This window comes from Hipposideros armiger, unplaced genomic scaffold (assembly GCF_001890085.2).
Source record: "Hipposideros armiger isolate ML-2016 unplaced genomic scaffold, ASM189008v1 scaffold_538, whole genome shotgun sequence".
Lineage (NCBI taxonomy): Eukaryota > Metazoa > Chordata > Mammalia > Chiroptera > Hipposideridae > Hipposideros > Hipposideros armiger.
Window position 1 is genome coordinate 550293 of NW_017731888.1, and position 24274 is coordinate 574566.

Below are 24274 nucleotides of genomic sequence, written 5' to 3' on the forward strand. Positions count from 1 at the left end.
GTGAATTCAAAGTAGTTCAGGAAAGTTACCGATGAATTCAGAATTGCCTTGAGGACTCCGAACGGGCAGATACACCTATACACACCGCCTGCGATATTTGTGTCATATTACATTAACATAATGTGTATAACAATGAAATGTATTCGTTTGCTCTATACAAACCTCTGTAAAAGATGACAGAAGGCGCATCGGAATGGCACTTACAGAATATAAGACAGCATATATTCTATGGCCTTATTAAAGTGGACAACAGAGAAAAGTCGGGAACGCTGAGGGGTGCCTCCCGTGTGAAAGTGCTCTCCCCCCAAACCTCTGAAGAGCACTAACCGGGTTCCTTCCTTTCAGCCCTCTGAAAACTCACTTTTAACTTGAGTTGTATGACTTTTAACGCCACTTGCATTCCTGAGAACCTTGGAAGTGCTGGTGTCATTTTAAAGGGTTAGATCAGGTAGGAGCACCGTTTCTTACTGAAGTGATTTGGTGCTCAGAGCGGCGCCGGGCGGGGTCTGGGGACCAGGAAGTGGGCACAGGACACACCGTGCCCGGAGACGCGGGGAAATGAGACCAGGTTTCAACCAGGAACATCAGTCACGAGTCGGAGACGAAGGGCCTCTCCTGGTGCGTCAGTCCTCCGCTCCATGTCACCGTTCAAACCTCCTTACGAGTCCCAGGGTCAGCGTGCTCCTCCCCGGACTCTCAAACAGCAGCATGGCTTCATCTGCTGTGACATCTCAGGCTGTGAGGGGCACCGGATGCTTCGCCCTCAAAGCCACTGACGGAAAACGGCCTTGGCACCTGGACACTGGGCGTCCCAGCTGGTCCTGCAGGACACGAGCAGCTCCTCCCACACACAGGTGACGCGTAGTGCCCGCCTCCGGCCTGCAGCTGTCCCAGCAACACACCAGGGCGGCCTGGCTGGGACCTGGCTGCCGCCACCGCGTGTCCCGTGAGAGTTCATTCCGCGACAGGGCGGACACGAGGCGACTCGCATGGGCAGCCCCAGCCCCGCCGTTTCACAGGGAGGACAGCAAAACCTGGGGCAAGGAGGGGCCTGTGCAACAACTGGTCTGTGGCAGACACGGGACTAGTCACATCTCCTAACCACAAACGTGACCCAGGGTGAGGCTCGAGGATGCACTGACCCTCAGCACACGGAGGGCGTTCGGTCCGGCTGGGAGTGTCACCCGAGGTCACACCTACCTGGGGACTTGTCACTTATGTCCCCCGGCAGGTCCCTTACCGATGACAGCCGAGGCCTGTTTCTTTAGTGACCGCAGTCTGTCTGAGCTTGGCCGAGGGAGGCACCGTCAGGGCCACCCCCAGCTCAGACGGAGACGAGCCCCGCAGAGGAAGCCCACTGTGCGGGGGCACAGCCCGTGGTGGGCGCCTGCCGCTGCTGCCACGTGCCGGCCCGGCGGTGTTTCCATGTGAAATGTCCACGGGACTGATTTTATTACTAGAGACATGATTTCCTTCCCGACAGCAGTTTAAAAGAAAGCTAATTTAATATTGAGATACGTATGCCCAGGTATTTCTGTTTTCTGACTCAGAAAATGAGGTAATCCTAATAGCATGACAATCAGGACTTTGTGAGGCCTGGCCGCTGGAAATGACGTAAGGACATTCCAGCATGTCGCTCGTTGTGGAGCAGTCAGAACCCCACTCCGCAGTTAGTCAGAAGAAGGACATTCCCCAAACTCGGCCGTTCCCTCCAGGGGCTGGGTCCAGGGCGCTGCCTCCGCGAGCGGGGAGGACTGGGACGTGGTCCAGCCCATCGGGGCCACCACTGCAGAACCTCTTCTCACGGGGAAAAGCGGCAGCCCGCGTCCCGGCCGAGCACCAGGCTCCTGGAACTCCCTCCCACGCTGGGGGACGGTGTGGAGAGCCTGCCCGGGGCGACCGGCGCTGAGGAGCGCTGTGCAAGCCCAGTCGCCGGCGGACGCACTAGGCCAGGAGAGGGGACGCGCAGAGGTCAGCGGCCTCAGTGTGAGGAGCTGCGGCCAGTGGCCCACCTGCAGCTCTGATCCTCCCTCGGCATCCCCACCCGCGGCCCAGAGGCAGCACAGGCCCGTCCTGGTCACAGGCCCCCGGCTCTGCCTCACCGACAGGGTAGACCTTATTCCGGAGCATGGGGGCTGGTGACACGACACAGTAGGCCAGTTAACAAAGCTGACATCTTTCACAGGGAGCTGCTGCCCGTGCAGGAAGCCAGCTTCCGTGAGCGAATCCGGAGCCCTGTGGGAGCCAGTCGAGTTCCGGGTCCAGGAACACGGCCAGCCTGGGTCACGAAGGGACAGTCTGGGCAAAAGTGTCGCTGACAGAAGCGGGCTGGGCAGAGGAAGGAGGCGAGTCTCTTGTGGCCCTAATGCTCGCCGGCTCCCCTGAACGCTCTTCCCAGTCGGGCCGACTCGGGCTTCAGACTCTGCCTTTGTGGTGTCCAGTCTCAGCACGCTTCCTGCTGGGCCAGCTGGCCGGGACCTCCGCCCTACACTCTGGCCAGGTGCCCTCCCCTCCAGGTGAGGCGTGAGTCCCCCCTGAGCCCTCAGCAAGGATCCTGAGATCGGTCTGGCTGGAATCCCGCTATAGTCTGCGTGTCACCCCCAAGTTCACACCTTGAGCGCTAACCCTGAGGCCCCACCTCTGCACCCCTCATTCTGTGAGAGCTGCTGAAGCAGTGCAGTCACCCGGAAGCATTTCTAACTGGTGCCCTTTCACCGCTGTAACACACTGAACACACAGCACGTGTGACAAGAGTGGGGAAAGGACCCGAGCCAGCACAGCCAGCGTAGCCGACGAGGGAGCCCCAAGTCCAAGGGGCTGATGTTTGCGGTCCGGCTGTACATGGGCAGATGGGGAGGTCCCGACTGGCCCGTCCATATGAGGTCCACACAGAGTAAAGGAAGCTTTCCACTTCGCAAACCACTCAGACATGGGTGGAAATTTTAGCATTCCATCAAATCATCTGACGGACCTGACGCCGACACCTATGATGCCAAGAAAACGCTCGCTGACCCTGACAGCCGCCACCCCGCCTCCCACCGGCGTCCAGGGGCACAAGACACTCCCAGCAGAGCCGTTCCCAGTGACTCCATTTCTGCCCCCAGAATCTCACCCGTGGCCAGCAGCCTGAGCGGGAGCCCTTGAGCAAGGGGTGCCGCGCCACACCCTGCCTGCCCTCTTCTCGGTAACGCCTGCACCACACCTTCTGCTGTGACCTGCGGAGCCTGCCACCTGCGCTCTGACGGGCCTGCTCCATGGACATGTTGCAGCTACTCACCCTCCGTCCTGGAGCAGCCGGAATAGGTCAGTGGGCAGCAGACATAGATCCTGCGCTCGTGGGGCTCCCCCCAGCCTCACCTCTGAACCCAGAGGAACAAGCCCACATGCACACGTGGCCACTTAGCAGCCGTGTCACCAACCAGCCAGTCACAAGCTCAGAGCCTCCGCTCCCAAACTGTAAACGGGGTCAGAAGTGCAACTTCAGAGCCGCTCGTGCAAAACGCAGGAGCCGTCACTCAGTGCCTCCTGCACCAGCGCCCACTTCACGGCGACACACACGGCACTTCACAAGCATGCATTTTTACCAACGGAGGCAAGCCCCTCCGTCAGCAGGAAGACGACCACTGCGTCACTGCGACACTCGCTTCTCCGTGGCCTGGAAGCAGCCCCGCAGTGTCTTGGAGGTCTGCCTGTGCTGAGGAGCTCGTGGGGGCTGAGAAGTGGGGGCTGAGAAGAGGGGGCAGGGCATAGGTGCCACTGCCCCCAGGCCCGCAGGGCACAGGCTCCCTCCACAAAGGAAGCGCACTGTCCTGCTCCCTCGACTCACTCTGCGTCCTTGGCCTATGCTGTTTGCCCATTCTGAAAAACAAACTCGGGTACAGAGAAATATTTCTTTACCATAACAGAAGGCACAGTGCCAAGTGATGGTCAATGACATCTGACCGCCAGGTCAGAGTCAAGCTGGACAGCCCACGTCCAGCTGAGGACACCTGTGACCAGGAGGACAGTCAAGGCTGACACTGCCAGGGCCCCCACTTTCCCAGAGATGCAGCATTCTGAGCCTTAGGTGAACCCTCCCCGGCTGGCGTCTCAGCGGACAGCGTGTCACACAGAGCACGTGTCAGCTGGCCGGGCAGTGCAGGCCGCCGCTCTGGGCCAGCGCTTGCACCTGCCCCCTGTAGCCCTCAGGCACGCACATGGCCGGGACGGTAACCTGGGCCCATGAGGCCCCGGAGAGCAGGGTGCCACCTGGGGTGTTACCAGCCCCGGCACTGTAGGCGCGTGACGGTTCGTGGTCCTCACGACAAGTCCTGACAGAGGGAGCCGGTGAGGACGTGGGTGCAGGCCAGCTCGCGTGTTCCTGAGATGCGGGATGAGCGGGGAGCCCCGGGACAGCCCAACTCCTCGTGAAGGTCAGATAAAAAACAAGCTTTGAGCTGGACTGTGAACACCTGAGGGCCCAGCACAGGCTGTGTCTCTGAGACAGGGACTACTCAGTGTGTGAGCAGCGGTGAGACACAAGAGCCGACACCCTGTGGGTTCTGCGAGCATCAGTCATTTATTACACGTCTGCACGCTGGGGACACCTGCCACCACACGGGAAGGTGCAGGCCACAGGAGGCAGCGTCTTCAGTTAGCTGTCTCGGCAGGGACAGGGTTTGCTGGGTATTGTTAAGGTTTAAGTCGCTTCTTAAAATTAGATAAATAGGGATTATATATTCTGACTTAATCAATAGTCAAAACACCAGTAGTGAGAACATTATTCTGAGAGTTCCAGGGTAGTAAGCATCGCCAGTCCCACAGGGTTTTCACCACCAAGACACACGTGGGTTTCACACACACTTCAAAAGTGCTTTCGATAAAAATAAACTTTTGCTACGAACTGCACACTCGCAGCAAGAATAAAATGTCTACGTCTGCTAGGTTGTATACACCAACCTAAAATTGCTAGGTTGGTGTATAAATTCTACCTGGGCACAACGGTGAACACGATGTCCCCGGGGCTCATCACCAGGCAGGTGAGGGAAAGGGGACACGGGGCCCAGCAGCCGAGCACGTCCGGGGCAGGCCTACCCCCCAGCCCGTAGGGAAGCCGGCCCGAGCTGGTCTTGAAACCTACAGTGAAAGCCCACCGAGGAATCACGGTCTCATTGGGCACCTGGTGGCCACTCAGTCAATTTGAAATGGCTCTAAAATCTAGACAATTCTGATTACTAACCAGCTACCTTATTTTGTTAGTCGAGCAATACAAATACAAAATTCTTGTTTTAATATAGCTTCCTTGATAAGAAAACAACCTCACAAGCTTTAACCTCAACTACCCCTCATTCACTCTGCGTTGTCTGTTCCCGCCTGTCTACACAGTTGTGCCACTAGATGGCGCCACAGCACACCTGGTCTTAAATGTCCTATCCTGGGAAATTTTAACAAAGTAACAAATCGTATTATTTTCTAGCTTAGGACAATTCTTTCCAATTAAAAAGACTATAAATTTTGAATAAGACACGGGAAATGGTGGTGGTGTGACTAGAAAGGATGTCTACGCAAGCACACCCACCAACGTGGCATTCCTGACGTGAAGTCACTCCACAGGCAGGCCCATCTCGGAGGTGGAGGTGCTGCGGGGTCAGCTCCGGACCCGCAATAAAGTGAGCAGCGACTTGCAGCTCGCCTCATTTGGGAAACAGGCAACATCTGTGGAGCATGATAAAGCCAAGTGCAGTAAAACAAGGTATGGCCGTATTCAAACAGAGCCGCCCCCTGCCGCCTGCAAAGCCTGCAGCACAGGTCTCTTTCCTGACGACGGACAGGGTGAGCTCACAGGAAGCAGCCACAGAGACGAGGAACCGAGAGCGCCCACACCTGCTCCGACAGGCAGACCAGGGTCCTCAGCGCTCCACGGCCACCTGGACATTAATGCTATGGACCGGCTGGCGAGAGTCTCAGGGGGCACGCAGCCCTCGAGGGTCCCGCGTGCGGGCGGCCGAGCAACTAGTGCCCCTTCTTCAGGAGCAGCTGGCCATTGGTCCGCTCGGGCCGGCTGCCTTTGGGTTCTGGTGGTGCAAAGTTCCAGTCCACCGGGCTGAGGAGCTGCTGCGTCTTCTTGTGGGTCCAGTATGGGTTGATGAGCAGCGTCAGCAGGCCCAGTCCACAGAGGAAGAGCGCCAGGTGGGGCAGGTACAGGCTGCTGGCCAGCGCGGCCCAGTGCTGGAAGCACACCCACCACATGTGGTAGGTGAGGACCATGCGGCAGTGAAACATGTGCACCATCAGCCACTGGTTCACCTTCCAGAGCAGAGAGTCCGACCAGCCGGCCTGTGGGGACAAAGCAGACGGCGTCAGCTCAGGGCCAGCAGAGGCTCAGGAGCAGCGCTCCCCCCAAGGCCGCCTCTCACGGGGGCTGGCTCCACAAGGCCTGTCCGCTCTGAGGGGAGCCCCTGCTGCCTGCTCGGCGGCCAGCTTGCTCTTCAGAGCCACCAGAGTCAACCTTTTTTTCAGTCTCATTACAATCTTTTTCTCTTTACCTTGGGTTTGCACATGAGTAAATACGCTTCTTAGTACAACTACAGAAGATATACGCTGGTCCTGCTGGACCTCATTCCCAGACCCAGACCTGAGAGAAAATGTTGTGGAAGGGAGAAGTTGAGGGTTAGGCTCATTTCCAGTGTGGGTTTTGATGCTTTCACCCCAGTAGCCCTTGGACACGAGCCAAAATAAACATGTCTTAAAATTTTTCTAAATTTATATTAAAACTAGTTTCTAACAGTTGTAGCTAAAACTGAAGATGGTGTGCATCAGACCATGGACACAAAGGTGGGACGTCACGGCAGGGACCTCGTCTGCACCAGGACGGGCCCACACCCGGACGTCCCACACCTGGACGGTCCGGACCAGTGGGCTTGTGCACACTGCTCTTTAACCTTCTCTCTGCCAAACCCAAGCAGCAGAATGTTCCCCACAGTTCCATATCATGGTGTCCCTTCCGCAGATGGGGACACTGTCTTGTGTTTGCAGAAGGAAGCTCACTGGTTAGAGAGGGAGGCACAGGCATGCAGGGACAGCCCTGAGATCAGTCAAGGGGCACGCTTTACTCAAGCTGCACAGCCCAAACTTGAAGGGGACACAGCAAACCAGCCTCCAAGAGCAACTAAATTTAAAAAGGAATGCTAGCCTCGTTATGTCATAAGAATGTGTACACACAGCTCTGACAAAGAAAACCAATAATCAGTGATTTAGTCACCTGAAACTAATATAAAAATAAAAATTAAAAATTAAAAAAAGAACCTAAATAAAAAGAATCAGTTATCATGTCCTCAGGGCACCAGATATCATGTCTTCGAGGCCCCACGTTGGGGTGCCAGATATCACGTCCCACGTGACAAGGGCTGGGGTTTCGAGGAGGGGCCGCAAAGGGTTAAGAAATCACAAGAGTCAAAAGTCGAGTTTCTGTGGGCCAGGGGTCTCGTCTCTGCAGACCAAAAAGGAGCCCTGATCCTGGCGGGCGAATAACTTCTATTTACAACTGTCACAAAGAGGTCAATTTGAATATCTATACCCAGTTAATTGATTCGGTTAGACCGGCAGCTGCTTCACCGAAGCTCATTGTGATCAAGCAGAGTTGTGCTTTCACACCTGCTATGATCCCCGGGATGGACTCAGCATTCGGAGACCACCGGATAAGGAAGTTTCACCGAGACCATTCCCTCGGGTCTCAGCATTCCGAGACACTTCCTTAGGACTTCAAAGGATCAGTGCGTGGGAGCCTTCCAGTCGGCAGCTGCAAGGTGACAATCAGTGACTTAGGACTGCCTTAATATAGGAAAAATAGAAAAACAAAGGACGTGTTTGTTGTTTGAAATACTGTGAAACTGCCCCAAAATAACTTCATAAAAAACGTGAATGGTCTCCACTGTGGGGTTAGACACACCCAGGTGCTTTCCACACGAGCGGTAATTAGGTTATCTGTGAAGAAACGGCCTGCTTACTGTGGCAGCTTCAAACAGTGAACACGCTGCTGCACGGACTCTTGCCGGGTCTACATGAAAAATGCATGTGAAGGGGCGTGGGAGGCGAGGACAGGGCCTGGCGGTTGGCGGGGGCGCCACTTCAGGCCGCTCGGGCGGGTGGCTCCCACAACAGCCGGCTTTCAGTCGGCCTCACCCAGGCGCAGATCACACACTCCGGGCCTGTGTGTGGTTCCCACGCCAGGCAGATGGAAGCCCGTGCTCCCCGCAGGCCCTGCACTGCTCACGTGTGATAAGAACTGAGGAGGCACTCGTCGAAAACAAACACAGCACCCCCAGCAAGCCACAGGGGACAGACATGTCCCCTCGGACGGGGGAGGGGCTCAGACCAGGAGAGTCTGCGTCCATCAGTCTGACGGTGAGGTGGCGTGAGAGTGAGACCAAACGTGAGGGGTGGATGTTGGAACTTGTTTCTTGTTTGTGAAATTAGAGGGTTAGGCTCCAAGTTCTTGGAGGTTCCTGGACGGTCTGCAGCACGGTCACAACAGCAGTCAGTTCTCAGTGGCAGGGGACCCTCTCCTACCCAGCTTGCTTGGCATAATCACTGGTAGTCCTTCTCTCTCAGAAGTGCCCGTTTGGGTGAGAAATACTATGGTCGCATTGCCAAGTGGCCCCGGTCACCAGGTCCACAGGTCATGGCGGGTACTGAGCCTTGGCACACACGTGCTGGTGTCACCCCAGGCACACGCAGGCAGGCAGCAGCCGGTGACGCTTGGACTCAGGTGCCAGTGGCCTCTGGACCCACAAGCTGAGGTGGAGCACCTGGGGCCGCAGCTGTCCTGCTATGTAAGAGCGGGCAGGGGGGCCGCAAGGCGGGGAGCAGGCGGCGGGGCGCTTCCGCACAGCACGCGTGTGTCTCTGCAGTGAGCTGCGGCCGACACGCGCTGGCTTCAGCTGTCCACCACCACGAGTTGACACTTGTCTATGCAGGTGCTCTGGGCTCACTGATCAGCCCACCGTAAGCTGAAAATGTACCTGACACACCTCCCACGGAGCACCACAGCTTAGCCTGGCTGACCTGACACGCGCTCAGAACAACATCCAAAAGCACTGGCAGCGCGGACCCAGCGTGGACACGCTCGCCCACCCGCGTGACGGCGGGGCTGATGGCAGCTGCGGCTGGCCGCCAGCCTGGGAAATACCAGAAGCCAAGATCTTAAGTGCAGTTTCTGCCCAGTGTTTGCTGCTTTCCCACCGTCACAAAGGCAGAAGGCACGAAGCGTCCGCATCGCAAAATAATTATCGCAGTAAGTCTAGTTACCGTCCACCACCACACACAGAGTGCTTTTTTACGATGAGAACTTACAAATTGTAGAATGTGACCTATTTTATAACTGGAAGTTTGTACCTTTTGACCACCTTCACCCACATTGCCCACCCCCCGACCCCTCCCTGCAACTACCAATCTATTCTCTGTATCTACAGGTTCATTTTTTCCCTTTTTTTAGATTCTACATATAAGCAAGACTGTGTGGTATTTGACTTCTTTCACTCAGCATAATACCCTCTAGGTCCCTCCATGTTGTTGCAGATAGCACCATTTCCTCCTTTTTTACGGCTCAGCAATATCCCACCTCTTTATGGACCACCTCTTCTTTATCCATCCATCTATCCATCTATCCATCTATCTATCCATCCATCCATCAGCAACACAGGTCGCTCCCACATCTTGGCCATTGCAAAGAATGCTCCTATGGATACAGGGTGCAGCTGTCCTTTTCTATTAGCATTCTCTTTTCCTTTGGATCAATCAATACCCAGAAGTGGGATTCCCGAGTCATAAGGTAGTTCTATTCTGATATTTTGAGAAACCTCTACACCGTTTCCCATAGTGGCTGCACCCACTTACACGCCCACCCACAGTGCATGAGGGTCCCTTTCTCCACATCCACGCCCACACTTGTTATCTCTTGTCTGTTTGATGATGCCACTAGGACAGGTGTGAGGTGACATCTCTCCCTGTGGCTCTGATTTGCATCCCCTGACAACTGGTGATGCTGAGCAGCTTTAATGAGCACATACATTTTCCCACGCTTATGTGAATGTGACCATTAACTAAGGAGAACTTTAAACAAGTCCTGGATGAAAGAGGCGTATTATGCTCCCGGGAGGGAAACCATTAAGACTTTACATCCGCCCTCCTTGAGTTCACGGAGAGATTTAGTCCAATGAAGAGACCACATTAGTATTTTCTGCGAATACACTAGTATTTTTATCAACTTAACAAGGTGAGTTTAAAGCTCTGGTGGTAGAGTAAGTATACAAGGACAAACCAGAGGGTTTGAAAAGAAGACAACCGAACATGCTCACGACGTAATGAAATACAACAAAGCAGAAATACAAGAGGTGCTGCCCGTGCTACACCAGATAAATACCACAAAATGCATAAATAAATAAAAACACATGGAAACTTGATCTCGGGTAGTCAGTCACATCAGTGGGAACCAAGGATGAAGTGACTGTTGGGACCACTGGCCCTTTGAGGAAATCAAGTTATCAAGTTGAAGCTGACAGTCTCTCTTGCTTAAATTTTCAAACGGATTAAAAATCAATGTCAAATATCAATGTTACAAAAATACTAAAAAAAGCCACAGGGAAACAGTTTTATAGTCCTTGTGTGGGGAAGGGTACTGCAGAATCATGTTAGAATCATGACTCACACAAGTGAAAATTGATGGATCTGACTACATAAAACAAAGTTTCTGAACAATAAAAAAATTTAAAAGAATGCGTGGTAAAACATGTGCCATACGATAAAGACTATTTTTAAAGTTTTTACAAACCACCAAAGGAAAAAAAAAATCCCACAAAACAAAAAATTACCCCAATAGAAAATAAGCAAAGCAGTTTATAAAACAAATATGAATGTCAAATGTGAAAAAAGTTCACTACAATCAAATAAATGAAAGCTGAAAACTCATTTTTTTACTTAGATTGGCAACAAATAAAAAGATTGACATAGCTAATGCTGATATGGAAACGGCACCTTTCTGTGCTGTGGCTGGGAATATAAGCATGTACTAGCTTCTCGGAAGTATGCTGAGCAATTTTCCCTTCTCCTCCTCACTGAAAATGGTCTTAATTATGAATAGTCACATCAGAAACGCGGACTTTTGCTTACATAGTAATTACACTAAGTTTAGAAAACTCGAAGCTTGAGAGGTGAGTGCCCTTCGGTCGTTCTCAGGCACTAGCAGTTTTGTATTCAGTGTCCCCGAATGCTCTGGAGAAACCAGGGTGCAGTAACACACGCTGAGGTCAGTCTGCAGCTCTGGTGCCCACTGCTTAGCAGCGTGCAGTGCGTATGGGCATCTACCTGTTCTTTGTCACCTACTTTATATCCGGGACTAGTCTTTCTGTGGGTGAGTTATATTGAGATGTTTGAGCCCAGTGGAATCCACTATCAATTCTACACAATATTTCCAAGTGATATTCAAGTAGGAAATGCTAAGAACAAGCCATTGTTTTTGCTGTATAAACTTTCCTTGAATTAGTGGTGACCCTAAGCTGTAATAATTGAGGGTATGGGCGCTGTGGGCGTTGGCTGGATTTGTGTAGTTAGTATAATGAGATGTGTGATAAGCAAACACTCGGAAATCCTTTTTCCATCCTGCACAAACAGCATCCGAACAAAGTTCAGAGGAGGCAGAAAAACTCCAAAACAAAGTCTGTCTCTCTAGCGGTCACCCCACCGCTGGAGTCTGTCCTCTTCCTGAGAGCACTGGGGACCTGAAGAGGCTGGGTCTCACCGGCACACCTACGCAGCCCTGCTCCCCCACTCAGCTGGCGAGTCCCACGGGAGGTGCTGCCCCCACGTCTGGCTCCAGCTAAAGCCCAGACAAAAGTCAGGAAAAACTCCTGTGGAACTCTTTAGCACTAATCACCCCTGAGGACTGGACAGACAGCCGGGGAAGATTTCCACTTGTTTCTGTTTTTAAAGAACTTCCTACAAAAAATAACAAAAATTCAAGATAACTAACAATCTATTTTCTCAAAGCACATGAACTACATCCCGAGCACGTCCATCGTGTGGGCTTTAGCGGAGGTCACTGTGGACCAGTGTCCAGCACACAGATGTGGGCGGCTCCTGGGCTCTCTCGCCACAACACGTCTTTCCGCCACAGCCGTGTCATTCGTGACGCCTGGTATTTTCACGTGGGAGAGAGACAGAGACGAGAGGAATGCTGAGCCCAGCCAGCTCACTCCCATTCCGCAACCCCAGCTGGAGAACAAAGGGAAGTCACAGTCCCTGCCCTCTGCCCTCTGTGGAGAGGACACCCAGAGGTGGAGCTGAAAACCACGTGACTGGGCAGTGACAAGAGGCGTGAACAGGAGGCGTGCACAGGGCGCTGACAGGTCCCCCCAGTCTCATCTTCTCTAAGACGGCCCCACGCACAGACCAGCAGCTTCAATGGTCACTCAGAGGCCGACGGGGACGAATGACTCGTTCACCCCGTTAATGGTTTCCAACCCTTCTTCCCAGATACTCTGCCCCCAGCCCCACGTGTGACGCTGTCTCCAGGCGGTACTCACATCACTTGCCACGTGACTGCTGTGCAGCAGACGTTTGCTCCAGATGAAAGGTCTGCACCGTTCACTGGACTTCACCTCTGATGGGCTCACACCACCTATGCAGTGGGCGCAGGCACAGGAATGAGACTGGACACTTATCTGTGCGCTCCCAAAGGTGGCAAGAATCTGTGCTAACAACGTAATTTAAGGACTTTGACAAGAACATTTTGACATCAAAATGAGATGAATTAAGATTATATAGAGAAGATATACGTTTTTAAACATATACTTTTAAAAACATAAAGGGAACAAACACTAGACAAATAGTGATGCTAGGTTCCAACACTTCACACTGCTAGTAAAACAACCTTCCCCCAAACAAATAAAAAACACGAACACGATGTGCGACAGACATCAGCAAGCTGTGCCCCGCAAACACTGACTGGACAGCAGTTCACATTCCGCCTCCCTCGTGAGAAATCAGACACTAATGGCCCCGCCCACACTGCAGCTGGCTGAGACCATGGTTCCTGCCCAGATGCAGCTCCCCAGACCAGGAAGAGGCCCCTAGCTCCCCCTCACCCCAAGAGGGAACAGTTGGTTCATGCATCCAGTGCCCCATCTTTTCCGGAGGGGCCCCTAGAGGACCGCCTCTGTCTTGCCAGTCCTGGAGCTGATGGGTGGAGCACAGTCTAGCTGCCCAGCTCTCGGAGAGCAGGACACACCACAGTTTCTGCAGCTGCACCCAGCTCCGCAGGAGAGCAGACAAAAGCCACAGCTGCCAGCCTCCCCTGGGAGGGAAGTTAGCTGATGAGGACTGCCAGAATCCCTGGGTCTCCTGCCCGAGGACAGCAGGAGACTGGAGAGCTGTCTGCTCCGTCTAACGCACAGACACCAACATGGAGCACCAGGGAAAAGGAAGAATCAGGCAGTGATGGTCCCCACAAAGGACCCAGAGAAATTCCAGAAACAGACCCGGATGCAATGGGGAGACACAACTCACCTGACAGACGAAAACAGCTGTCATAAAGATGCTCACTGAAGTCCAGAGAGCAATGTGTGAATACAGTGAGAACTTCAACAAAAACACAGAAAACGTTTTTAAAAGTACCAAACAGAATTCAGGAACACAATAACTCAGCTGAAAAATTCACTAGAAAGGTCCACCAAAGCGATCCACAGATTCAATGCAATTCTTATCAAAATCCCAGCAGCATTTTACAGAAATAGTAAAAACAATTCCAAAATTCATATGAAATGACAAATCTCCATATGAAAACTAAGAAAGAAGAACAAAACTGGAGGCATAGCACTTCCTGATTTCAAACTATATTATAAAACTATAGCAAACAAAAACAGTATGGTATTGACATACAGACAGACATATAAACCAATGGCACGGAATCGAGACCCCAGAAATAAATCCACACACACATACAGTCAGTTAATTTAGGACAAAGGAGCCAAGAATGTACAGTGGGGAGGGGACAGGCTCTTCAATAAGTGCTGCTGGGAAAACCGGATACCCACGTGCAAAAGAAGGAAACCGAACCCGTATCTTATATGTAAAAATCACCTCAGGATTGACAGCTTAAACAAAATACCCCAAACTGTAAAAATCCTAGAAGAAAACAAAGGGAAAACGCTTCATGACATTCGTCTTGGACATGGCTTCATGTCTGTGACACCAAGGGCACAAGTGACAGAAAAGTAAACAAGTGGGACAAGATCAAACGGGAACGCTTCTCACAGCGAAGGAAACCATCAACAGCGTGAAAAGATGACCTATGAAGGGGAGAAAACAGCGCAAATCATGTATCTGATAGAGATTAATCTACAACACATATAAAGAACTCCAACTCAGTAGTAAAACAGCAGAGAATCTGATTTAAAGATGCTTAGCGCCACTAGTCATCAGGGAAACGTAAATCAAAGCCACAATGGGATGTCGCCTCACATCTGTCAGGACGGCATCACCACAAACACAAACACGTGCGGGCGAGGGTGTGGAGAGGCTGGACCTGCACACTGCTGGTGGGGATGCGCAGCCGCCACGGAAACAGTTCAGAGATTTTGTTTACTAAAACCAGGACTACCATGTGATCCAGTGATCCACTTCTGGATATTTACCCAAAACGACTGAAGTCGGGATCTTTAAGAGCTACTAGCACCCCTGTGTTCACTGCAGCATTATTCACCAGCCGCAATGTGCGAACGACCACATGTCCACGGGCAGGTGAACATATAAAGAAAATGTGACATATATGTGTATATGTATGTACACACACACACACACACACACACACACACACAGTGGAAAACCACTCAGCCTGAACAAAAACGAAATTCTGCAAGATGAGACAATATGGCTGAGCCCTGAGGACATTACGCCAGTAACAGAAAGCTGCACTGCGTGCTGGCACTCACATGAGGGCTCTAAGGTAGTTGTGCTCATAGCACCCAAGTGTGGAACAGTGGTCAGCAGGCAGAGGGTCCCCGGCCATCGAGGAGCGAGCCCCGGAAAGCGGCTGTGCACACTGGCCGCAGCCAGCAGCGCCGGGCACTCAGAAACTGGCTCAGAGGGAAGATCTCACGTTAAGTATAAAGTAACACAACATAAAGCTTTTTAAAGGGAACATATGTAAACATATGTACTACTTCGATTTTCTAAAAGAGCATTTGAGATCGGGCTGAGGGAGGCAGTCCAAGACGGCGGATTAGCTGGGCGCTGTACCTACTACCTTCCAGGATCACACCAAAATCACAAATAAATTATACAACAGGCACCCTCGGGATTCATCTGAACACTAGATGAACAGAACCACTAAAACCAAGGCTTCAAAGACGAGGCCACGTGGAGGCTGGTAGGAGGGCAGAGACGGGAGGGGAGGCAAGCTGACTCCAGGCCCACAGAGAGGGGGCGCATGCCAGAAGGGACGCCTCAGTGGTAGAGGTCCCCCCTGAAGAGAGAGGGCCCCCCCACTAGGCCCCCCAGCCCTGGGGTCCTGTGCCGGGAAGGGGAGTTCCACGGTAGCTGGTAGTGGAACTCAGGAGGACTCTGTGCCTGTCCGGTGGGCGGGGGGCGGGCAGCAGCTCAGCCGCCCTCTGTGGAGCCCCACACGGACTCGCTCGCTGGGGAGCGCTCCCCTGGTCTCCGGTGGAGGGAGCAACAGCCCTGGGCCCCAGGAGCCTGCGGGAAGGACTGAACTGAGCGCCTTTGGCGCAGCAGCTGGAGAAGCTGGGGCCACGGGACCCCTGCGCGGAGCCTGCACGCGTGTGGGTTACAGGAGAGCACCGTCTTCTCAGGGTAAAAGCCCTCCCCCCCAAAGGGCCAGGTCTGAGGCCGCACTGGTCGGGTGGAGCCTGCCGGGCACCGCCTGTGATGGTGGGTCCCTGCCCTCCGCTCCGGGGGTGCTCAGTGGCCCGGATACTCTCCTGCTGGTGGCTGGCTCCGCCCCCACAGGCTGCCTGCAGGCTAAAGTGGGCGGAGAGCGGTTTTTTTCTTTTTCTCTTTTTTTCTTTCCCCTTTTTCCTTTTCTTTTTTCTGTTTTCTTTTTGTTGTTTCTCTTGTTTGATTCATTATTGTTTTTGGTTATTGTTTTGTTTTGTTTTGGGGATTGTTTTGTATTTTTGTTTGTCTTGTCTGTTTGTTGTTTTGTGTATGGGTGTATTTGGTTTTTGTTGGTGGTGGTTTGTTTTGTTTTGGGAGGTGGGTCCAGGAGCTGAGACTACACTGAATTTGTAGAAACCACTGACCACACCTTTTAGACCCCTGCAACACCACCCTGCCCACCTACATCTGTAATGCCAGGGGCACTCTGGGCACCAGGGTGACCGGCCCCCACAAACTGCGGAGAAGGGTTTTTACAACAGTGGACGGTCTGCAGCACCCTGGGGAGATCTTGGTGGTGATCAGTGACCCCTAACCTGCATCGCAGCCACTTGGGAGCAGCTCTCAGGAATCTGTGACCCTGAGGTGGAGGCTGGCGGCAGGGCCCTCGGGGCCCTGTGCTAAGTGGTCACGGGCTGAAAACTGGCATACAAACTGAAGCTGCATTAATGCTGTAAAAACCATGGGTCACATTTCATGACTGCCTTGAATTCCACTCCACCCACTACATCGCCAAGGGCACCCTCAACACCAGGTCAACTAGCCTGGCCCGTGCACCTCAGGAGCCTCTTTCCACAGCTGGGCTTGTGGGAAGCTGACAGGTGGCAGCAGGCCTGGGGGGCCCTGGGCCTTTTGCTAGGCTGCCTCAGGCCCAGTATTGGTGGCAGCTGGCCTCAGTTCACAGTGAGGTCACCCCCACACACCTCCAGGTCCAGCAAAAGCAGCAGCCAACCACATACAGCACTGAGGCTCCTACCAGGTAGCCACAGGCCAGTAACAGGCAGGGCTGAAACTGCCCTACAAGAGGGCTCCACCCAAGAGACACCAGAAACAACACACCCAGAGGCCAGCTTCAGACCACACCAGAGCACTTCCTGGTTAGCCTTACAAGCAGCACACCCACAAAGGGGGTCTCAACAGGCACACAGCCTGTGAAGGCGAAGCCTCTTCCAAGGGCTCAGCCCACACACAGCAGCTCGTACACTGTGGGCACTGCCAAGCCTCACAGCTGCTCAGCCTGGGAATCAATCCCACCCACTGACAAGCCAAAAGTAATCAAGGCTCAACTACAAAAGCTTTCCCCTTAAGATCAGGAACAAGACAAGGCTGCCCACTTTCACCACTTTTATTCAACATAGTAGTGGACGTTCTAGCCACAGCAATCAGACAAGAAAAAGAAATAAAATGTATCCAAATTGGAAAGGAGGAAGTAAAATTGTCACTGTTTGCAGATGACGTGATACTCTATAGCGAGAACCCCAAAGAGTCCACCAAAAAACTATTAGAACTGATAAATGAATGTAGTAAAGTAGCAGGATACAAAATTAATATTCAGAAATCAGTTGCATTTGTATACGCCAATAACAAACTATTAATATCAGAAAGAGAAATTAAGAAAACAATCCCATTTACAACTGCCTCAAAAATAATAAAATACTTTGGAATAAATTTAACCGAGGACGTAAAAGACCTATACTCAGAATATTATAAGACATTGAAAAGACAAATTAAGACACAAATAAATGCTCATGGATATGAAAAATTAATAATTAAAATGTCCATACTACCTAATATATAAATTAAGCACAATCCCTATCAAATTACAAATGACATTTTTCACAGAACTAGAAAAAATATTTCTAAAATTTATATGGAACCATAAAAGATCCCGAATAGCCATGGCAATCTTGAGAAATAGGAACAAAGTGGGAGGTATTATACTACCCGACATCAAATCATACCACAAGACTATAGTAATCAAAACAGCATGGTACTGGCATAAAAACAGACACATAGACCAATGGAACAGAACAGAGAGCCCAGGAATAAATCCATGCCTATATGGTCATTTAGTCTATGACATGGAAGCAAAAATTTACATTGAGGTAAAGACAGTCTATTTAATAAATGGTGCAGGGAAAACTGGACTACCTTCTTATGCCATATAGAAAAATAAATTCAAAATGAATTAAAGACTTAAATCTAAGACCTGAAACCATAAAACTCCTAGAAGAAAATACAGGAAGTAAATTTGCAGACATTACCCTTAGTAATATTTTTACTGATACATCCCCTTGGGCAAGAGAAACAGAAGAAAAAATAAGCATGTGGGACCACATCAAACTAAAAAGTTTTTTCAGGGCCGGCCAGGGCGCAGCTGGTTAGAGCTGGAACAGGGTCGCCAGTTCGATTCCCACATGGGCCAGTGAGCTGTGCCGGAGCGGAGCTGCCGCTGAGATGGTGAGAGTGCGTGCTCTTAGCAGCAAGGTTTCTGGTTCGACTCCTGCAGGGGATGGTGGACTACACCCACCTGCAACTAAGATTGAAAGCGGCAACTGGACTTGGAGCTGAACTTGCGCCCTCCACAACTAAAATCGAAGGACAACATCTTGACCTGGAGCTGACGGGTCCTGAAAAAACACAATGTTCCCCTTCCCCAATTTCCCAACACTGTTCTCTTCCCCAATTCTCCAATAAAATCTTTAATAATAATAATAATAATAATAAATAAAAAGGTTTTTTCACAGCAAAGGAAACCATCAATAAAACAAAAAGGTATCCTACCAAGTGGGAGAAGATACTCGCCAATGATACATCTGATAAGGAGGTAATGTCCAAAATCTATAAGAAACTCATGCAACTCAACACCAAAAAACAAACAACCCAATTAAAAAATGGGCAGAGGACATGAAGAGGCATTTCTCTAAAGAGGACAACAGATGAGCCAATAGGCATATGAAAACATGCTCAATGTCACTAATCATTAGTGAAATGCAAATAAAAACCACATCGAGATACCACTTCACTCCTGTCAGAATGGCTATCATCAATAAATCAACAAACAAGCGCTGTCGAGTATGTGGAGAAAAGGGAACCCTGGTGCACTGTCGGTGGGACTGCAGATTGGTGCAGCCACCATGGAAATCAGTATGGAAGGACCTCAAAATACTGAAAATGGAACTGCGTTATGGCCCAGCAATTCCACTCCTGGGTAGGAGTGGATAGATATATCCAAAGAAATCCAAAACACTAATTCGAAAAAATACATACACCTCTATGTTTACTGCAGCGTTATTCACAATAGTCAAAATTTGGAAACAACCAAAACGCCCATCGGTAGACGACTGGATAAAGAAGATATGGTACATTTATACAATGGCGTATTACTCAGCCATAAAAAAGAAAGAAATCTTACTATTTGCAACAACATGAATGGACCTTGAGAATATTACGCTCAGTGAAATAAGTCACACTGAGAAAGACAAATACCATGAGATCTCACTCATATGTGGAATCTAAAGAACAGAATAAATGAGCAAACTAAACAGAAATAGATTCAGAGATACAGAGAAAAAACTGATGGTTGCTAGATGGGATGGAGACAGGATGGGGGAAAGGTGAAGGGATTAGAAAGTGCAAATTAGTAATCACAACATAGCCATGGGGATGTGAAATACAGTGTGGGGAATATAATCAATAATGTTGTAAAATACAGTGTGGGGAATATAATCAATAATGTTGTAAAATCAATAATGGTGCCAGATGGGTTCTGGACTTATCAGGGGGTCAGTTCATGGACAGTGTAGATGCCTGGCCACTGCGCTGTACACCTGAAGCTGAAGTAGAATAACATTGTATGTCAACTATAATAAAATACACACACACACACACACACACACACACACACACATATTTTTTCCACAGGATGTGGAGTATAGCATAAGGAAAACAGTCAGTGGTATTGTAACAGCTATAGAAGATGTCAGAGGGGTTGTACCTTGGGAGGGGGGTTATCACTTTGTGAGGAGTGTAAATGTCTATTATATTGCTTTGTATACCTGAATCTAATTTTTTTTTAATTGAAAGAAAAAAAATAATAAAAAAGCATTTGAAAGAAAGAAAAAAGCATGTTTTCTAAAGCTCAGATACCATCCACTGAGGCACAGGCCTGCTGAGTCCTCTTCCTTATGGAGCTGGAAGCTAATAAAGATTTGCTTAAACTTAACGAAATGGAATTGAACTGCAGGAGCTCATGACTGACGCTGAATGCTGTAACCCAGTCGGCTGGGGCCTCCACGGCGAGGTGACAAGCATCACGCGCCTCAGGCGCCCTGCGAGCTCCAGCTGTGCAGACGAGGTGGAAACCCTGGGCCCTCCACTCTGCAGGGCACACTCACCTTCAAGAGCATCCACGAGACGCAGGTGAACGGGGTGCTCACCTCCAGGAGCAACGTGGTCATGGCCAGATAGTGGCCGGCTTTGACATTGGCCACGGAGCCCAGAAACCCCAGGAAGGCAAACAGATGATGCAGCACTAAAAACCAGTCCCACGTCCAGAAGAAGAAGTTGGACAGGTGAACCGCTACATTCTCCAACAAAAAGAAGCCCGTTGCCGTAGCGATGTGGAACCAGCACCAGTTCTGCTGGCCACACGCCCTGTCGGCGTGCAGGACGGGGTCCACCAGCAGCGCCCACAGGCCCGCCGCGGTGCTCTGCACACCAAAGACAGCGCGGGTGGCCGCCAGGTCCCAGAAGACCTTCTCTTTGGCCACCAGAGAACGGTAGGTGGCGTTCAAGGAGGACGACAGCTGGTGGCAGACCACAAAGACGCCCAGGTAGAAGACAAAGCCAGCGACCACCAGCGTCGAGCGGATCTGCCAGGAAGCGTAGTCCAGGTCGAAAATGCTCTCTGATGTCCCTCTATCACTTTCAAGACTCATTGTCCCAAATTTTATATCGAAGGTGTCCCGCGGCCAACACAGGGCTTGGGGGCCCCACACTGCTCTCGTCCAAGAAAACAAAGTCGGTGTGACCGTCTCTAGGATCTTCGTGTGTCCGGCTTCAATCTGAAGAAAGAAAAGATAATTCACTTTGTGTTGACTAAACTGAAGCTAGGACACAACACGACTCCAGGGCCACAAAAACATTATAACAGAAAATATTTTAAAAGTCATTTACCTTATTCTTATGCATAGTTGAAGATACATAAACAAGGCAAGAAACATCCACTGGCCGTATAGGAGAGAGAAAGTAAAACGAAAGATGGAGCCGGGCAGCCACGCGCAGGACGCGCGAGGGCTGTAGCCGGCAGCCCGAGAGCCCGCCCTCCTGTAGGGCAGTCTGTCAGTCACACAAGTCAGATTCCTAGGAAGAAACACCTTCAGCTAATTACACTGGAGTTACTGTGGTAAAGCCTTTTACTTCTAGAACCCGAGACAAGAACACGGTCCCGGCGCTCCAGTGTGCGTGGCGAAGCTCTTTGCCAACGGCACCACATTTCAACCACAGTGCAAGGGACAGACGCCGGCAGGCACCCCTGGGTCCAAGTGGCCTTGGACGTCCCGAGGTTGTTTCCTCAGGCTGTGAGCACAGCATGCATGCACAGGGCCTAAACAAGGTCTGGCACACAGTAGGTATTCACGTGGCTTAGTATTAGGAACATCATCACATATCGCCATTCAGCTGTCCTCATGAATAGCAGACAAGTCACAGTCGTCTGTTAACCTGCAAACAGTGTGGCATCTGTCCTCAGCATCGCGTCTTCGAGCAGCACACTGATTAGATCCGCGAGTGCGAGGCCATGCCCCGTGCCCACCTCCGCACAGGACAGACACCACGAAGGACCCACTGCGCGTCCGCCCTCCGCAGCCCTACTGCTCTCGCCAGCCTGCACTGCGCCTACCAGAGGAGGCCCACTCCGCCCCTGGCCTTCTCCAGCTCTCCGATTCAAGGTGGCAGTTCTAATTCGAACCATGAAAACAATCCCCTAAACCAGGGGTTGGCAAACTTTTGAGACGGAAGAGCCTCACAACAATTTAAAAGTTATTCGAGAGCCATAAAACAAATCAAATCACCATTATGTGAATACTATCCTTTAAAAATTTTATAAGTGAAACTATGATCGTTTTATTTTCATTCTCAATTTTACTTCAGAGTCACATGTGGCTTGCGAGCGCAGTTTGCCGACCCCTGCCCTAAACTCGGTACATAAAGGATGACGTAAGCCAAGGCCCACAGATGAAGTGCTCGGTCCCGGGTTTCACAGCCTCACTTTCTCCTGCGACAGTGGTCGCCTGCAGGCTGGGAGAGCACTCTGAACGTATTTACCTATTCATGAAATCAGTTCAATTAAAATAAGTCAGTCACCTCTCCACACAATGTAAAACAAAGGTTCATTCTTCCATCGCCCTGTTTGGATTTCTCTAGTCACAGCCAATCCGCTTCTTACTCTAACTTACTTAGGTCCAATCAAACTTGGAGACCACATGAACTAGGCTTCCAGCTTTATTCCAACGTACAGTGCACGTGACCTTCTGCCCCACGTGGGTCACCCTGTTTGCTTTATCCCAGCCAGCACAGGGCATGCAGTGTGGTCACCACTCCGGAAAGCCATGGCAATCTGCGCTCCCTGCTGCTCTTCGTGTTTCCCTGGGAAAGGTGAACTTGGGGCTCCCCACCCCATGTCACTCTGGGCTAACTGAACCTTCCAGCCCTATCTTGCTGGGCCCTCTACCCAGAAGAGTGCTCACTCACCCTTGCCCTCCCCGACCCCTCCCACCCCGCAGGTCCTGGCTTCAATGTCACTTGGTCCAGAAGCCCTCCCAGACCCGGGAGGGGCCTTGGCTGAAAGCTCCTAATGCACCCTGCGTCTCCGTTACAGTGTCTAAAATGCATGCTAACTGCTCAGGGAAGCCGACGTCCACTACGCAAGCAGCAGCTCTCTGAGGACCTGCCCACTGCCCTACCCCGCCTGACCCTGCAGGAAGCACTGGGACGATGCGTGAACAGACTTCAGAATGCTCCGGCGCTCACATCTGTGTAAGCCTGGACTCGTTTTGCTTGTCAAAGTGCAAAACCCGTCCCGTGGTTCCGAATCTGAAGGGACCTCTGGGCCTGTGCTGCAGCCTTGAACCTCTCAGGTGGGAACCTAGGGCAGAGCGGGCACCGGAGCCCGTCCTAGCAAAGCCCCGTCAGCAGCCAGCCTTCAACTCCCCACTGGGTCCTTCCCCCACCAACGCCTCCAACAGGCCACACCATGCAGGGGCTTTCCTCAGAGGAAGGACCCTTGTCACCCACACCCGGTGGCCATAGAGCAGGACTGCAGAGGGCTCGAGCTGCACCGCTAAAGCGCTCTGTCCTTTGGGGCGTCACACACCTAACTGAACCACGAGGCCACAAGACTGGAGCCTGGAGCAGCGAAAACCAGAAAACTTGTGATTCAGCTGAAAGTCCCCACGATTTCTCTGCAGACACCAAAACACCAGCTCATTTCACACAAACCACAAGGAACCATCTCTCCAACTACAGGAATCCGGGGGTTTGACTGGTCACGCGATCAAAGGCCACAGCACACAGGTGTTCGCTCCTGCGTCTCAGCCAACACTTGTTGTGTGAAGATGACCGTGCTCCCCCGCCATGGTGCTGCGGCTCCTGCCTGTTGCCCCCGAGCTGCTTCTGCCCACAGGGGGGCTCTGTCATAGAGGACACGGATGGTGAGGAGGCTCTGTGACCATGACGTGGCGTGCTCTCTGTTTGTGTCCTGCCAGGACTCCAGCTTACTCACACATCTCGAAACGCACTTCACAGTCAATACACACACATCAAGTTTAACACACGTTAAGAGGCTGAGAAGAGCACTTGGCTCTGGGATCGGTGAGTGTAATTTTTTTCCTGCATGTTATGTCTTAACATCCTAAGCCCTTCCTAGCTGGGGAGAGACTGCCCCTCCCAGCCGGCCACTCCTTAGGGACAGCGAAGGGTCCATCTGCGGGCACACCTGGGCCTGCCATCCACCATCCAGAGCCAGCCCCGCCACCTCCCCTGCGGGAATCACCCAGGGCCAGCTGCCAGCAACCAGGGACACCCCCTACCCACACAGCCCTAAACCAACGAACTATTCAAATCAGCCAGGCCTGAGTGTGCCCCCCAGGCCTTCCCGGGGGAGCCCAGTGCAGGCCGTGCCTGATTCTCCCCCACCCCCGTCTTCTCTCTCCCGAACCCCGGTGCATCCATGTGGTCTGGTGTGGCCCTGAGTCTAGGCCCTGGACGTGGAATAAACTGTGTCCTGAGCCTCTCCTGTGTCTCCCTGTGGCCGCAGCTCACTGACCGGCTCATAAAGGAACACAGA

General features: G+C 51.7%; 1 protein-coding gene across 2 annotated transcripts in view; it reads right to left on the bottom strand.

The window, feature by feature from the left end:
* CLN8 (CLN8 transmembrane ER and ERGIC protein) overlaps nt 1-24274 on the bottom strand; it is a 27399-nt gene continuing 3125 nt past the window's right edge. Inside the window, exons 1-3 of one of the 2 annotated variants that reach the window (XM_019668768.1) lie at nt 21106-21962; nt 20325-20993; nt 1-6315 (exon numbers count right to left, since the gene is read on the bottom strand). In XM_019668768.1, the coding sequence (XP_019524313.1) occupies nt 5992-6315; nt 20325-20993; nt 21106-21120 (1008 nt within the window). In that variant the 5' untranslated portion in view covers nt 21121-21962 and the 3' untranslated portion in view covers nt 1-5991. Of the gene's footprint in view, nt 6316-20324; nt 20994-21105; nt 21963-24274 lie in introns of those variants that run through there. The other variant, XM_019668769.1, reaches the window with a different exon arrangement.